At 34.0% G+C, this 15,852-nt stretch overlaps 1 protein-coding gene across 13 annotated transcripts in view; it reads right to left on the bottom strand.

Annotated features, from left to right (window-relative positions):
* ADGRL3 (adhesion G protein-coupled receptor L3) overlaps positions 1-15,852 on the bottom strand; it is a 761,150-nt gene that overhangs the window by 84,591 nt on the left and 660,707 nt on the right. For all 13 annotated transcript variants that reach the window (XM_045834530.1, XM_045834518.1, XM_045834519.1 and 10 more), the window contains one exon: positions 1,871-2,080. In XM_045834530.1, coding sequence (XP_045690486.1) covers positions 1,871-2,080 — 210 coding nt within the window. The remainder of the gene's footprint in view (positions 1-1,870; positions 2,081-15,852) is intronic.

The raw sequence follows: 15,852 nt of genomic DNA, 5'->3' as shown, positions 1-15,852 counted from the left end.
CATGCTACATAGGCATAAACATAGATCTGATTAAAATAAAGTGTTCCAGGTGTGCTTTCTCTCTCAATTTTTTGTTATTGTACTAAATATTGTTCTAGACAAGCTTGGTCAGAGAAGGCAGCCAATAGTTTAAAACAGTGTGAACTATTTTGTTTGGCATATTTAATAATGTACTACAAGTTCCAGCTGACCATATATTAATTTTCTCATGTTAGTTCCTAAAATGTTCACTCCTTTGGAGGGCATCTTCATTTCTTATAAAAAGTCTTAACTAAAATCTATAGCTCCTACTAGAAAAGGGTGACAAATTTATAGGTCTTATCAGATTAGTGTGGATTCAATGACTTATGTGATCCTTGAGAAATGAGACCGAAGAGGTCAGTTTCTTTGTTTCTGAGAGATGACGGGGAGGGTGAGAGGAGGAAGTCCAGCATCAGAGGGCTAGAGAGAAAGCAGAGCCGGCCCACCGTGTGATGCAGAAGAGGACACCTGTCCAACAGTGAGAGGAGAGACAGGTTGGGCTGGTTGCACTCTACCCAAGGTTTTCATATCAAACACTGTCGTTCATGCTCTTGTCAGAAGTCAGTTTTGTGCAGTATGCAACATTTGGCGTGTAACATCAGGAAGCAAAAATAAGAATACGGTTGCTAAATGAAAAGAAATAACATGCCATTTGAATTCCTAGTTAAGAAGAAAATAAAATGATTTCTTTCTGCAACATAAAACAGTTTTCAATTTCTTATTTTTTAGAATTAGAATTTGAACTATTATTTTTTATCAGAAAGTTTTACTTTGGGGGCAAAAGAAATGTGTACTTTGTGTATTCATATGTATGTGTTTATGGCAAAAGCTGTCTGTCACATTTATATATAACCAATTAAAAGTATAGTCAGCATAATTGTAGCTTTTACAGCCATTAATCATGAATGTGTAATCACAAACACAAACGCCACTGCATGTTTATTGTAAAGTACTCTATACATAAGGACACATACTAGAAAATAGCATTAAGTGAATGAATTATTCATTATGCCTACGAGTCTTTTAAAAAAGAAAGTTTTCATTTGCAATTTTAGACATGAGAACAAACTTTACTATGTGCTTGAATCTTAAATATGAAGGGTTTCACAAAATTATAAATGGGCATGGTTTGTATATTATCTATTTTCCATTATTTACATTTTTGGTATCATTTTACCAAGAACAGTTAGCTAGTATTGTTCCTTTCTGTCTCTCTCTCCCTTCATTCCTTCCTCCCACCCTCCCTTTGTATCTTTTTTAATGTGATTGAATGCAGGTACCAATCATATTAAAGTATGAAGCTGGCACTTAAAGATGTGAACAGAACTTGAACAGATATAAATTACCAAACAAAATTTGGAAGAGTTATATATTCAAAAATTTACCTGAAGTTTGATCAATTTTCCAAAATACATCAATTAGAAAAACTTATTTAGGCATACATTTTAATATGATATCCACAGTTTTTAAACAAAATGTATTATAAACTTCAAAAAATAACAATTATATTTATTAGAAAACATACTACTCCATTCCCCAACATATTTTATTTTTCTTAATATTCAGCTCTATAGTTTTTTAAAAAGAATAAAAAAATCTGATAAAGTCACACAATTCTTTAAAAAGATTTATAAACAAATTTCCGAGGAAATGTACATTCATACCATCCATAGCATTAGCTGCTGCTTTATGACAATGGAACATGACAAGGGGGAAACTGAATAAGATTTGAAAGTTAGTATCAATCTTGGATAACTGGAAGGGAGGGTATTTTCAAACTTGAGTATTGCCAGTACTGCACAGCTAGAAGTGGAGAAATTCTTTACTCATATCAATGTAAGTTGCTTACTGGTTGGTCAGTTCGGTTGATCCCAATCAGGAAAAGCAGTTCTGCTACAAACAGGCTGATGCAGAGGTTCTTGTGGATGGTGTTACGGTCACTTTGGAGCCCGCGGAAAAAGCAAAATGTGAAGATGCAAATCAGGAGACAAACAAGGGACAGCAAAATTCCAACCCATGTGATCACATCCAGAAGAAGGTCATGGACTGCATCACTGTGCTGGGAATACAACAGGAAAGTCGTAAGTTGCAAATATGCATAGCCAATTATAAAGAGTTACAAGGGCCTGGATTAATGACATGCAATTTTAATAATGTACTAAATATTCTCCACATACACAATGAATAAGATAATTGTTTGGGTTTTCTAGTTCATAGGTAAAACATTTTATCTTTTCTCTGAGGTATACACCTGTTTGATATTCAGGGATGTCAATAGCGTTTGCACCTTGAGTAGCTACATACATTTTCAGAATATAAATAGTTGAAGCAAATCAACTGAATTCTGGATGATTTTAAAAAAAGTTTTTCAACCCATATCACTTCTAGGCTAATTTTTTAAACAAGTACTATTATGGAAATATTTGATTTAAAAATTAAGCTATACAAATAACATAGTGGTATTTCAACTGTGGAAATGATTTTTGAGTCACTGGGGGATTTTTATAAAAATATAATTCCTTTGCCTTATACTTTGTCAGAGTATTCCAAGGTTGAGTTATAAAAGTGTGTATTTTTGTAAAGATACCCAGTTAATTCTGATGAATAGCCACATATTTGTGCCATTTATTTAGTGGAAGATATAAAGGAATGAGGATATTCCTAGATTTATATTCATATTAAATGGCTTCAGGAGATCAGGAAGTTCCAACCATGAAGTATTTTGCATAAATAAATCCTGTTATACACAGATTCAAAATAAGTATTTAGAATTACTATACTTGATGACAGCATATAGAGCTAAGAAAAAGCTCAAGAAAACTTCTGTATGAGATTGTGTGTGTGTGTTTTTTTCTGTTAAAGTAGTTGTGTGAGCTCCATGTCTGCCATGTTCCTTGGTCTGTCCGCTATCATTTCTGTCCTTGTTCTAACATTCCTAGCAGTCCTAGAACCTACGGTAATGTGCCTCCACTCAAAACCACTTCTGTGAAGCTTCGGAATTTACAGTGGGCCAACACATCAGTGCGCCTAGATGTTGGAGCAGAGTTGGAAATCATCTATAACTGCCCATTCCTCTTTTCTTTCTAGGTTTCTTGAAAAGGACTAAACACCTAACTTCCATCACCAAGGGAATGAATAAATTAATAATGATTAATTTGTTCTAGAGAGTAGTAGAAAATCAGTATTCTGCATATCTATAGTGGGAGACATGGATATTTCTCAAAAGTCTAATTTTTCAAAAAGAGTTGCTCTATTTATTTTTAGAGAGAGGGAAGTAAAAAGAGAAGGAGGGAACCATTGATGTAAGAAACATCGATCGTTGCCTTTTGTATACATCCCTACAGGGGAAAGAAAGTGCTTCCCAGGCATGTGCCCTGAAAATGGAACCAGCAACCTTCTGCTTTGTGGGACACCACCCAACCAACTGAGCCACACGGGTCAGAGCCTAATATTTTATTTTTTAAATAAAAAAAATGTGTGTATGATACAATACTATATATATAAAATATTAAAAGACATAAATTAATGACATTGATTTTTATGGATATGTGTCTAAATACTAAAAGTGTAACATATGCATGGGCAATTTTTTAGTAGAAAGTAAAAAGATGTGTTTCTAGTTGATGCCTTTTTAACTATGTAAATCATAAACACTGATTTTTAATTTAGGATGGGAATTACTAGATTTAGTTGTTTTCCACAATGTCAACTTTCCCTAAAAACACGTAAATATCCAGGCTTTTCATTTTTATTTGTTTTTATTCAAACATCACACTTTTATGTTTTACACAAACCACATATAAAGAGTATTCTGAATGTGAAAATTCTTCTCACAACTGAGGTACCACGCTGTAACTTGAATCATAGCACTTCTCATATTGCCAGATATGACTTCACAGTTGTTATTTGATTAAAAAAACTCTGCTAGAACACTGTCAATGAAATAGTTTTGAAATATTCCTGCATAACTCTAGATCTATTTCTCAGAAGGAGCTGAAATCATGAAAGAAAACCACATAAAATTTTGCTTTAACAGCTTTGTTCTCCAGGGGATACTACTAAAGTAGTGTTGGGCCTCTGATAGCTTAAATTACTTTTACTATTTGAGAGTGGAGAGTGGTTAGTGCTACCTGGTTCCCTGAACAGAAGGCTATTTGCTCTCTGCTTTGACTCAAAGGAAAGATGCTGTGATTGAGTACCAAGCACCAACCTTCAGCACAGCAGTCTTCCATAATGGGAAAAATCGCAGGCATAATACATTCTCAAATGTATCCTAAAGACCTAAAATACTAAAAGGAAAGAAAAAAAATAGAAGCAAAAAATCCTGTACTTTTCTGGGTGCTTGCCTTATTAGAAATGTATTTACTTTACTTAGTGCCTTCACAGTTCCTTCAAAAACCCCATGCAGAGTTATTAAGAGAAGAATGCCAGATGTCAAAACATCAGCACAAAAAGTACACAGCACTCAAAGAAAACAAAAAGTCTAGTGATTAGTTCGCCTTTCAGATATGACTGTGTAGCTCTGAAAACATCAATACCAGCATGTTGTGTATGCTGGCTGCACTGTGACAGCAGTGCTCGTTGGATACGACCCACAACTAGAATTTTATCAGTAACATGAAGGGAAAAGAACAATGGGGATGAAATACCAATAAGAGCTGTTAGTATAGTCTTCTTTATAATTGTCTGCCTCTGCCACACTAGAACTTCCAGGGGACCAAGCCATGAAAACAACCAAACCCCCTTCAAGAGGATAGCCAATTGAATAAAACGACTAAGTATAGTTTTAACAATGTGGTCATGGACCTAGCATTCCTATTTCCAAGGTTCCACACTGGTGAGCACCATGAAACTCAATCAACCACCTAGCGCAAGAATTATATACCATTATGTGCCTGAGATCTTTTAAATCTTATACCTTGTTAATATATCCACCACTTAGTACTGGGTTTGACATATAAAAATTTTAATAAATATTTGTTTTTGAATGATTATAATAATCCCACTCAGAACTAATCACCTTAGAGCTGACCCTTTTTATGTCAGTATGGATTTAGCATTCATTTAATCCTGAGTGTTTAAAAGGTATCAAAGATTATATGTCCACAACTGAGCCCTTCATCCTAAGCTATTTCTCCACTCCCCACCCTCTCAAATCTGCTCTTCCCTCTGTTTTCTCCATTTCAGTAAATAGCAACTTCATCTTTGAGGTGTTCTGGCCAGAAACTTAGGAGTCATAGTGATTCCTGTCTTCACACACTATGATTAACCCATCAGGAAATCTTGTAGGTCCTGCCTTCTGATTCTGGCAGCCTCTTATCACCTCAATTGTACCAAATTAGTTTGAGCCACCTGATTTTTTTTAGTAGCTTCCTAATTGATCTTCCTACTTTGATCCTCATATCCCCCTTCTACATTCATCAGAACAGTTAAAAAAAAGTGTATGTCATATAATACGACTCATTGATGAAAGCATCCAATGTCTCTCATCCATCTCAATAAAAAAAAGTCTTTATAAAGGTCAGCAAAGAACTATAAGATGTGTATCCCTGTGTATCATTTCCATTTCTTATTTTCACCTTTATTCAGTTCATTCCACCCTCATTGGCCCGCTCTGTTCTTTGAATATGTCAAGCACGTTCCAGCCTCAGAGTTTTTGTATTGGATGTGCCCTTGGCCTAGAATACACTTCTGAAAGATATCTGCCTGGCTTACCTACTATCTTCAGTCCTTCATTCAAAGGTCAGGTCACCTTCTCACAGAGAGTTTCCCTGATTCACTCTATCTAAAGTTGTAAACATCTCTCCCCATTCTGATTCTCTACTATTCCTGAACTATTTTTCTCCTTAGCACTTGCCTAAATTACATATTTTGTTGATACTTTTTATTTATTGTCCACTAGAAATACACTCTAAGAGAACAAGTTGTTTTATTGCCTCTGATTACCAATGTATCCCTAGTCTCTTCAAAAAAATGTCTACCATAGAGTAGAGAAATAATTAATATGTTGATTGAATAAATCAATCTCTCTTTAGTTATCCTCCTCTTCTACAGTAGATTTAGATTATAAACTAGAAGTTGCATTGCATGCATTTCATGATGCCACTACACAGTTTTGGGGACTCTTTGGTTCTTCAATCATTTGCTGTAAATTCTTGATTCAAAGTTTCAGAAAATTGGAACTGGAGAATGAAAATGTTGTTATACCTTACTCTCTTGTCAGACAATTATGACAATGGAGGTAAATTATGTATAGAAATAAGAGAACAATGAAGGTAGCCTTAGCATATACAGACATGAATTTAACCTTGTCATTCTAATTTTGAGTTGTCACCTTTAACAAACTACTCATCTATCAGAAACCTCATATATCGAGAAATAAAATAACTCAGGCTTTAGATTACTGTGATGAATAAGTAGGATAATATATATGAAGGTAAAAAAAAAGTTCATGCCTCTTGCCTTTGTAATCTGAAAATATTCTGGATTTTTTCATGTTTGACAGCAACCTTCATATAAATAATTAAAAGTCTGTGTGAATAATACAAGTTGAATCAGAAAAATAATGACTGTAATGAGAATAAATGTCAGTGTTATTTTAACTAAGGACACAAAGCATTACTCCAACTAACTGTTACTTAATTTTACTTTATAACATTGATGCTTAATTAACATTATTAATACTATTTGGGCTACTGATAAGTTTAGGCCTGTAAATACCCAAAACATATAAAGGAGGCAGAATTTAACTTCAGAATATGAATTTCACTTTAATTCTATACAATTGTTTTCATGACTTCTACATAATAGAGGATTCAGTTTCACCTACATGTTCTTCCTTAAATTATAACAAAAAGGCAAATCAAGACAGATGTATATTTAAAAATGTTTTCATAGTCTGTATGATAGACTAGTATAATTTGTTGCAAAGAATGCTTGGAAAGCTCACAAAAAATAAAAATAAACCAAAATTTTTGAAAAATTAATTTGAGGAGATGGGGAAGTATGAGGAAAATTAAGATACTTTTAGGAAGTTCAATGATTCTATATTCTCTATAATAAAACTTTTTCTTAAAACAACACTTGTTTTTTAGGCTTTCTATAAGGTTTCTATTCTTATATAAAATGCCAGACATGTAAAAATTACAGAAAAAATATGATTTTCCTTTTTTATTTTTACCCCAATGACTTTGCTTTGTCCCATTATTGTGGGTTACTGAGTGACACAAATACTGCATAAGGGTAAATGCCACATTGTGGGAAACAATATGGCTAAAACAATGATGTTTTCTCGTCATTCTGTCAATTTGAAACTCTCAAATATATCTATAAATACATTTAGTAAAACTAAGTCCAAATTCATGGAATAGGAAAATGTGATGTTTGCTTCATGATTTGAAAATAATCCAATTAGAGTATACCAAGGTTTTCTATGCCAATGTTGATATTTCTACCTTTATTAATTTTATTATCTAAAAAATAAGTCAGCAAACAATATAGAGAATGAGATTTTGAAATGGTTTTCATTTAATTAATGGGATATAAAAATGCATGAATTAATTTTGTACTCCTTTGGATTTTTTTTCTTTTTTAAAAAATAATTTTAGAAAGTTGCACTTTTCCAAACATTGCTTGAACATTCGTGTTATTGTAGGTAGCAGCCAGTAATGAGCAGTTGGAGGGAAAATAAAACAGGGCCTCCGCCATTACAATCTATCAGAGAACTTAAAGCAGGAGACCGGAAACAAAAGAAGTCATGTCTCACCAGTTAACTCAGCAGTACTGAGCCTGGTCCCATAAGATTGCCAGGTGATCCGAACATCACAGCAGGGATAGCACATGAGGAAGGGAGCGCCTGAGACTCTGTGCTGCGAAAGGGAACCTCAGTAACAATTTCACTAAGACAAAGAGCCTTTACCGAGAAAGAAAGTCCTTGTAGCTGTACATTATTCTCAAGGTTTAAAAGGAAAAGAAAGAGGGAGAACTTAGAAGCTGCTGAAGGCATATAACCCCTGAACCCCAATAGTTGGCATACTTACATTATCTAAGTTCCTGCTTGTAGCCCTGGCTCAAGTGCATAGAACAAACTTAACTAACAAACTTAATAACAATTTTATGGCCTCTATTCATGGGGCATTTAGACTAGCCAGGTGCCTGCTTGCAGCTTTGTCCTCCTGTTTCCTAAATAAACTTGCTATCTTACCGTATTTCCACTCTACACGTGTCTCTCGCTTGAATCCTTCTCTTGCAAGTGAGTCAAGAACCGAGAAACAAGTTCCAAGGGGCCCCTGACTTGGATCTCTCCCAGCTAACAATTACCCTCTAATAATTATTAACTCTTGACCAGTAATCATCAAGAACCTGTTTTATTATCTGCATAAAATTATTTTAGTGTTGAGTCAAATTTCTTAAAGCACAATAGTATGATTTTTAAATTGTTTCTTAAACATATCTTGTTCTGAAGTATTTGTAATATGGCTAAAGTGAGTTTTCTTTTTCTTTTTAATAAATCTATGAACATTTGATTTGTTATGAATGTATCACATAAGCATTAAGGCATTGGTTTGAATCATGAATTTCACTGAAGCCAGTAAAGTTACAAAAGGCCTATTTTTTGACAACTGTGGTATGAACTCTGTGAAATAAGTTCTCAGCATTGCTCTAAGTTCTGGGAACCATGTCTTCAGACACAAAGGTCACCCCACAAATTCTTGGGAAAATAAAGAGCTCAATGGTCTGAGGAAATTAGGATTTACTTTTCGGAACAGGATGAAGGTTAAAGTTGAATAACAGTAAGAAGAACAATATAATTGCATTTCTTATAATTTTTTATAGTAAATAAACCAAAAGAACTAAGCAACAATTTTCAAATTCATGTCAAATTGACAGAAACACAATCTAAATCTTTTCAGGAGTGAACTGTTGGGAGAGAAACACCAGCAAAGTAAAACCACATAAAAACATTCATATCTAGTTGTCCCCTGGATTTAATAAAACTTATTCAGCAAATCTCTTTGATATCAGATGCACAGCACAGTACACTCTAAGTTATTGAGATTTTACTAGCTTTGAATTTTTAAAGAAATTGACTGCCACCACATCTGGTGAACCAGATCTGAAATATCCATAATGATGGAAACAAAAAAAAAATAGTAGAAAATGTGGATATTTAGTGTCTTGCAGTAGCTGAGAATTATACATGGATATAGGCAGGAGAAAAAAATAGATTAAAGGTGATAAACCAAAAAATGATTAGTGATCAGTAAGAAATTTCTGTAGGAAATGAACTGATAAAGCAAAAAGTAAGAAAAAGATTTTAGGAGTATTTGGAGTCTTTTAAACATCATACATGTTCTTTAACTAGTCATTTTCCCATCTTTCCACCATTATCCGTCTTCCCCCACCCATCTGGTCAGTCTGTTTCATGTTTCCATGCCTTTGGTTCTACTTTGCTGGTGAGTTAATTTTGTTCATTAGATTCCTCTTATACGTGAGATCATATGGCATTTGTCTTTCACCCACTGGCTTATTTCACTTAGCATAATATTCTCCAGTTACATCTATGCTGTCACAAAAGGTAGGAGTTCCTTATTTCTTTCTAGTGTTTAGTAACCCATTGTGTAAATGTACCACAGGTTTTTGATCCACTCATTTACTGATGGGCACTTAGGCTATATCCAGTATTTGGCTATTGTAAACAGCACTGTTGTGAACATAGGGTTGCACAAGTTCTTTTGAGTTGGTGACTTGGGATTCTTAGGGTTTATTCTCAGCAGTGGAATCGCTGGGTCAAAAGTTTCATTTTTAGTTTTCTGAGGAAATTCCATACTGTTTTCCATAGTGGCTGCACCAGTCTGCATTCCCACCAACAGTGCACTAGGGTTTGCTTTTCTCCAGAACCTCACCAGCACTGGGTTGTTTGTTGATTTATTAATGATGGCCACTCTGACTGGTGTGATGTGGTATTGCATTATCAGATGCTATTAGGAGTACTTACTTATTTTATTAGCATATACAACCCTACAAAACACTATGATGAGATTATTTCCAATTTACATTTGAAAAAACAGAAGCACAGAAAATAAGTAATTTCCCCAAGATTATTCAACTAGTATGCAGTAGAGACAGAATTAGTGGTAGGCCACCAACTGCCCATTATCCGTCTTCCCCCACCCATCTGGTCAGTCTGTTTCATGTTTCCGTGCCTTTGGTTCTACTCTGAGGTTTGCTCAGAATCTCTTTGTTTCAGCACTTGATTTTTCATCCTGGGATAGCCCTCTCTAAGACATGAACAAATTTCAGAGATCAGAGATGGGTGTAGAAGTTTAAAAGAAAAGTAAAAAAATCCATAAGAGAAAACAGAGGCTGGAAGCAACACTATTTTTAGTGTCAAATGATGTAGTATCAATTATCCACCTTTCTTAGTGACTGCTGCTGCTTTTCACCCTGGCTATTAATGTAGGCAGTCATGCCTACACTGGACATTCTCAGTAATGGATCATTCATTGTTGCACCACTCTGTTGTGATCCTGAGTTCCTCTTTGACTTTGCATTAACTGTTGTGTTTTATATCAATACTGTGCTGTTTTAATTTATAACACTGTGAATACTGTAATCACATTTTCTAATAGCTCGATGAAACTGAGAATGATATAGTATAATAAGGTGATAACACTGAAAAAGAAGGTGAATGTGTTTTATTTTTAAGGACTCATGGAAGGACATACAAAACTTGATTAGAGAGATAACCAAAACACAGCACACTACAAAACATGCAGAAGTGATTCTGAGACCCTGCACGACAGTGAAGGTTGTGTGAATGTGCACAGGAAGCCTGAGTCTCACAAGTCTAGGATGAGACAGGCCAGTTTTTGTAAAATCTGAAGGTTTTTTTTTCTTATAATCTTCCCATAAAAGACAGAAATGCCAAGTTGAAATTAATGGTTGTGGAATACGCTTGAGTAGACCGGAAGAATACACATGCATTATTGTTTTGTTTCCTTGTGCACCAGAGTAAAGTCAGTTTTCCTAATTCGGAGGATGCAACTAAAATGTCTTGTGAGTAAACAAAAGGTGAAGTTTTTGTAACCAGTGCTTTGGCTTCTTACACTGTGGAGCTGATTCTGGCAGATCTTTCTAAAAATCATGCTTTCTAAAGTATATCAAGTAATGCATTGAATCATAGCAAACAAAAAATGTGCTTAGTTCTTATGTATTTTAATTTTTAAAATAGAATTTCAGACATCTTCTTGTTTTCTATAAAGATTTTAATGAAACTTTAGAAGACATAAAGAAAAAATTTGATAACTTGATGCACTATAAAGTAGCCTTTGCTCATCTACCTGCATATTCAACAAACAGTGCAAATGTAAATTTTAGAAAATTGCACTCAGCCTATAAATTTCTTATATAATGAAATGAACAGTTCATACCTACTCAATGTCCTGTACATCTTACAAACAAGGCTTCTAAAAATGGATGTGATTTGCTTACCTGTGATAATGAGGTTTTGTAATGAAATTTTTTGGTCACTTTTCAGTTTCCTCAAAATGTGCAGAAGTACTTAACAGGCTTTTTAATTTTCTTGAAATGGAAGGAGACAGTCTCTTGAGACATGGGCCTATAAGACTGCTATCATTGTGTGGACATAGAAAAATATTAAAATATTAGCTTTCTATAAAATTATATTTCAATGTATGTGGCAAGAAGAATCTTATTTTAAAAAAATTTAAACATATTTTATTTATTTATATTTAGAGAGAGGTGAAGGGAAGGAGAAAGAGAGGTGTGTGGTTGCCTCTCACATGAGACCCCACTGGGAACCTGACCCACAACCCAGGAATTTTCCCTGAAAGGGGACCGAACCAGCAACCCTTTGGTTCATAGGCCGGCACTCAATCCACTGAACCACACTAGCTAGGGCAATACAAGAAGAATTTTAAAAAGACAATAATTTCTTTCTCTAATCTTGAAATGTATGACAGATAAGAATGAACAAAAAGATTACAGTAAAAGAAATTTATATGATGCTTCTTAAAACTGTGTGATGAACTCCAAACAGGCTATAAGGAAAAACATGAACTAACTCTACCTGAGCTATATGAAGTTGTGCAGGTTCAGGACAAAGACTCATACAGAGAATAACTGACTTATTTGGGGGATTTAAGAGTGTTTCCAAAATATAACCAGAAAAGAAGTCAGATTAAATAGGACTTCTTCATTTCTTTATTAAAACTGTATCTTCTTTGGAATTCAATATAGATTCCATAATGCAAAATTACCTCAGGGTTTTAAAACCATTTTCCATGGTAGTATTTTACCTAGTGCTGACATCCAATAGGCTTGGAAGCATTAAAAAATAATGAACATTTTGGACATTGGCAGCCTATATGATGAATTCACAGATGTGAAAGAACTGATTGACAAACTGCTGATCTACCAGAATGAGCCTATAGATACAAAGTGGGTGGCCATTTTTCAAAGGCAGGGGACCCATTCCTACAAGCCTAACACTATGAATTGGCACTGTTAAGAAATAATAACACATGTGCATAATGACTTGTTACATAATAAATACACTTTTGATCTTCTCGTGCTATTTCTCAGTTCCCTCTCTGAAATGTTGGCCACATGCTCCATGCTCTAAACAACTTAACCCTCAGTGGGGAGGACCACAGATCCTTCTGTATTACCTTGTGTGACCCAATTATATTAAGCTTCTTGAGCACAGCTAAGGTTTCATGGGTGAATATTTTTTCACTATCCTTTGAATGCAATAATTAAACCCAGCGGTTTTGTTAAAGTTTGGTAGGAATCATTCAGCAAACTTGCTGATTCTCAAACAAAATGGGTAATTTCTAATAAAAGTTTGCTAAATTGATTCTAAGAATATTCATCTAATGCCTAACATGTGTCAGGTACTGAATAAAATAGAATGTGAACATACATACACACATGCACACACACACGGACACATAACCCATTTTTACTCCAGTATTCTATTTTCATTGGGTTTTCTTAGCTAAAGCAGTTCCAGGCAAAAGAAAAAGGACATAATTATTACATTTTCATTTTTCCATCCTCTTGAGTAAATTTATTACATTTCAAACAGAGTGGGGGTCTTCCAGATAAAATCCTTGGGACCTATTACCTCACAGGCCTAGACACAATAAGTAGGGACCAACGTTAAACTTTACAAAATTAGCATCTTAAAGGTTCCAAACTTCCTTGAACTGTACTTTTAAATTATCAAGTAATGGACCATGGGAGATCTTTAAATAACAATACTTATTCTTTTTACATATTTATGTAAGTTGACTTTATTGCCTGTCTTAGAAAGTTATATATATAATTTTGGAAAAATGTAGCCTAATTCTTGTAGAGTACAGTAGTTCTCTAGATTTAGCACCATATTTACTAGACACAGTGGAATGAAAAAGGCCAGGAAAAAATTAAAAACAAAACAAAGCAAAACAAAACAAAATGCTGAATACTATCAAAGTTTAAAAAAGACAAATTTTTGTGACCTGAAACAAATAGACTACAGTTAGCAAACACATCAACTTAGAACAATTCAATTATTACTAAAAACAGTATAAGAAATTGTGAATATTTTTAGAACATTAGGATAGAAAAAGGTTTTTATACTTGTTTTGTTTGCTTGGTTGGTTGATTATACTGTATTAAGCATGGGTAAATTGGGTGAGTACTGCCATTATAGTTAAGATAATTAAAACTTTTTCACTTTTTAGTTAATGTTAAAACTCTCCTCACTAATTATGAAGCAACACAATCAATGAAAAAGTTTATGTACGCTTAGTATCAACTTATGATTGTATTTAAAATTGAATTTGGAAGTGCTGACATCATGGGATTCTGCAGTGGCTATGTAAACAACCTTTCAGAGAGTTGTGAAGTAATATGTAGTTATGATGGTATTTTGCTATAAATCCATTATTTGATACTTTCATTGTGAAGAAAAAGTCTTGCTTTAAAAAACAAGGCAAAACACTATCTTAAATTTCTCTTTTCAGAAAAGCTTACCTGGATAAAGGTAGATCCATGATTACTGGTTATTAAAATCTCAACTAATTTGGCCTTAACAGTTATCCTTTCCCCAACCCTTCCAGTATCAAGAGCTGAAGGGTTTTGAGGACAGTGAGGCAAACAATGAATTTAACCAATCATATTTGTAGAAAACTTCATAATTCTTAATAGAATTTTATTATTCAGTCCCTAAAATAATCCTGAGATACATTAGAAAAAATTTTAATCAGTTATCTAACCGATTAATACTGGGAACAGGGAGTTCAGACAACCTGCTGAAGAACAACAGGCAATAACGTAAAGGACAGGAATTAGGATCCGGAGTCTCTTGATTTTTGTTCGTATCCTGACTGCCCTTCAGATTACAAATAGGGCAAATAAATCATGATAACAATATCTGTTGTGATGTTTTAGGTGAAATGAGTTAGTGTAAGTAAACATTAAAAAATGGTATTTATTCCTATTATTACTGGACATGCTGGGCCCTTCTGAGGGTTGAAGTCTTCACCCAATCTCTACTTTTTAAAATCTCCACACACTTGGTTACTTCCTTCTAACAAAATATTTCTCACTATAATTACAGATGCATATCCTTCTCTGATTTTTAGCCATGCTTATTTAATGAAAATTATTTAAAAACCTAAAAATTGTAAGGATAAGGACCCAAGCTGGATATAAGACTATAGGGCTTTCTCTCCTTAAAAATTCTGCTACAAGCCAGAAATAAAAACAATCAGCATAAGAATGTTATTGATACTAAAAAAAATAAAATCTGCTAAAACATACATGGTAAAGCCATAAAAACCTAGCCTTATTTCATGCTACTTCAACCCTGCCACTCTCTTTTGCTGAAGCAGTTATGTCACTTCAGCTACAGCACTTTCCCTGACCCTCCAGGTCAAGTTAAAGCTATTCCCCACATGTTTCTGCATCGTCTTCTACTACAGCAATAAGACATTTCTCAAAGACACAGATTTTGCTGATTATTTATCTACATTACTAATTAGACTTAAGCTTTGCCTGTGACACAGATGGTACTCAATTATTTAAGGGCCAAATAAAGGGTGGGCTAAGCATGTTACATTTTTTAAAAAATACAGGTTCCTCTTAATTACAAAACATTCAATGTTACTGTAGAATGTAACTTTAACAAAGCAATCAAACTCAGTAAGAGGCCTCATGATGCAGTGGGAGGTATACAGCTTCTCCTACATCATATGCCAAATATGTTTAACCTGACTCTAATTATGAAAAATCAATCAGGAAGATTGCAACTGTGGAACATTCTACAGGAAAAATAACCTGGATTCTACAAAATGGAATTTTCATGAAAAATTACATGCAGGAAGGCTTCTACATTAAAGAAGACAAAAGAGATCTGGCAAGTAAAAGCTATTGGTCCTGCAGGGAAAAACAAAGGTTTTAAAGGACATTATTGTGACAACTGGGCAACTTTTTGTATGGATTATAAAATATATAATATAACATTTATTTAATTTTAAATGTCATGTATGTTGATGGCAGAAGAGAATATCTGTGTTAATAAAACATTTGCTGAAGGATTTAGGAATTAAGTATTATAAAGTCAGCAATTTACTTTCAAGAAGTTAAACAATATAGCAACATATTTTATACCAACATACACAGAAAAGTGGCAGTCAAATGTGTCAAAAATTAAATGTCAATTCAGGAAAAGGGGTAGAGGAATGTTTATTGCACCACTTTTCAACTTTTCTAAAAAATCTCTATAAAATGAGTGATAGAAAAAAGTAGTAAAAGTTTATA

This window comes from Phyllostomus hastatus, unplaced genomic scaffold (assembly GCF_019186645.2).
Source record: "Phyllostomus hastatus isolate PE091 unplaced genomic scaffold, TTU_PhHast_1.1 phas_contig_196, whole genome shotgun sequence".
NCBI lineage: Eukaryota > Metazoa > Chordata > Mammalia > Chiroptera > Phyllostomidae > Phyllostomus > Phyllostomus hastatus.
Note: the sequence above shows the minus strand (reverse complement) of the source record. Positions and strands in the feature narration are given on the sequence as shown.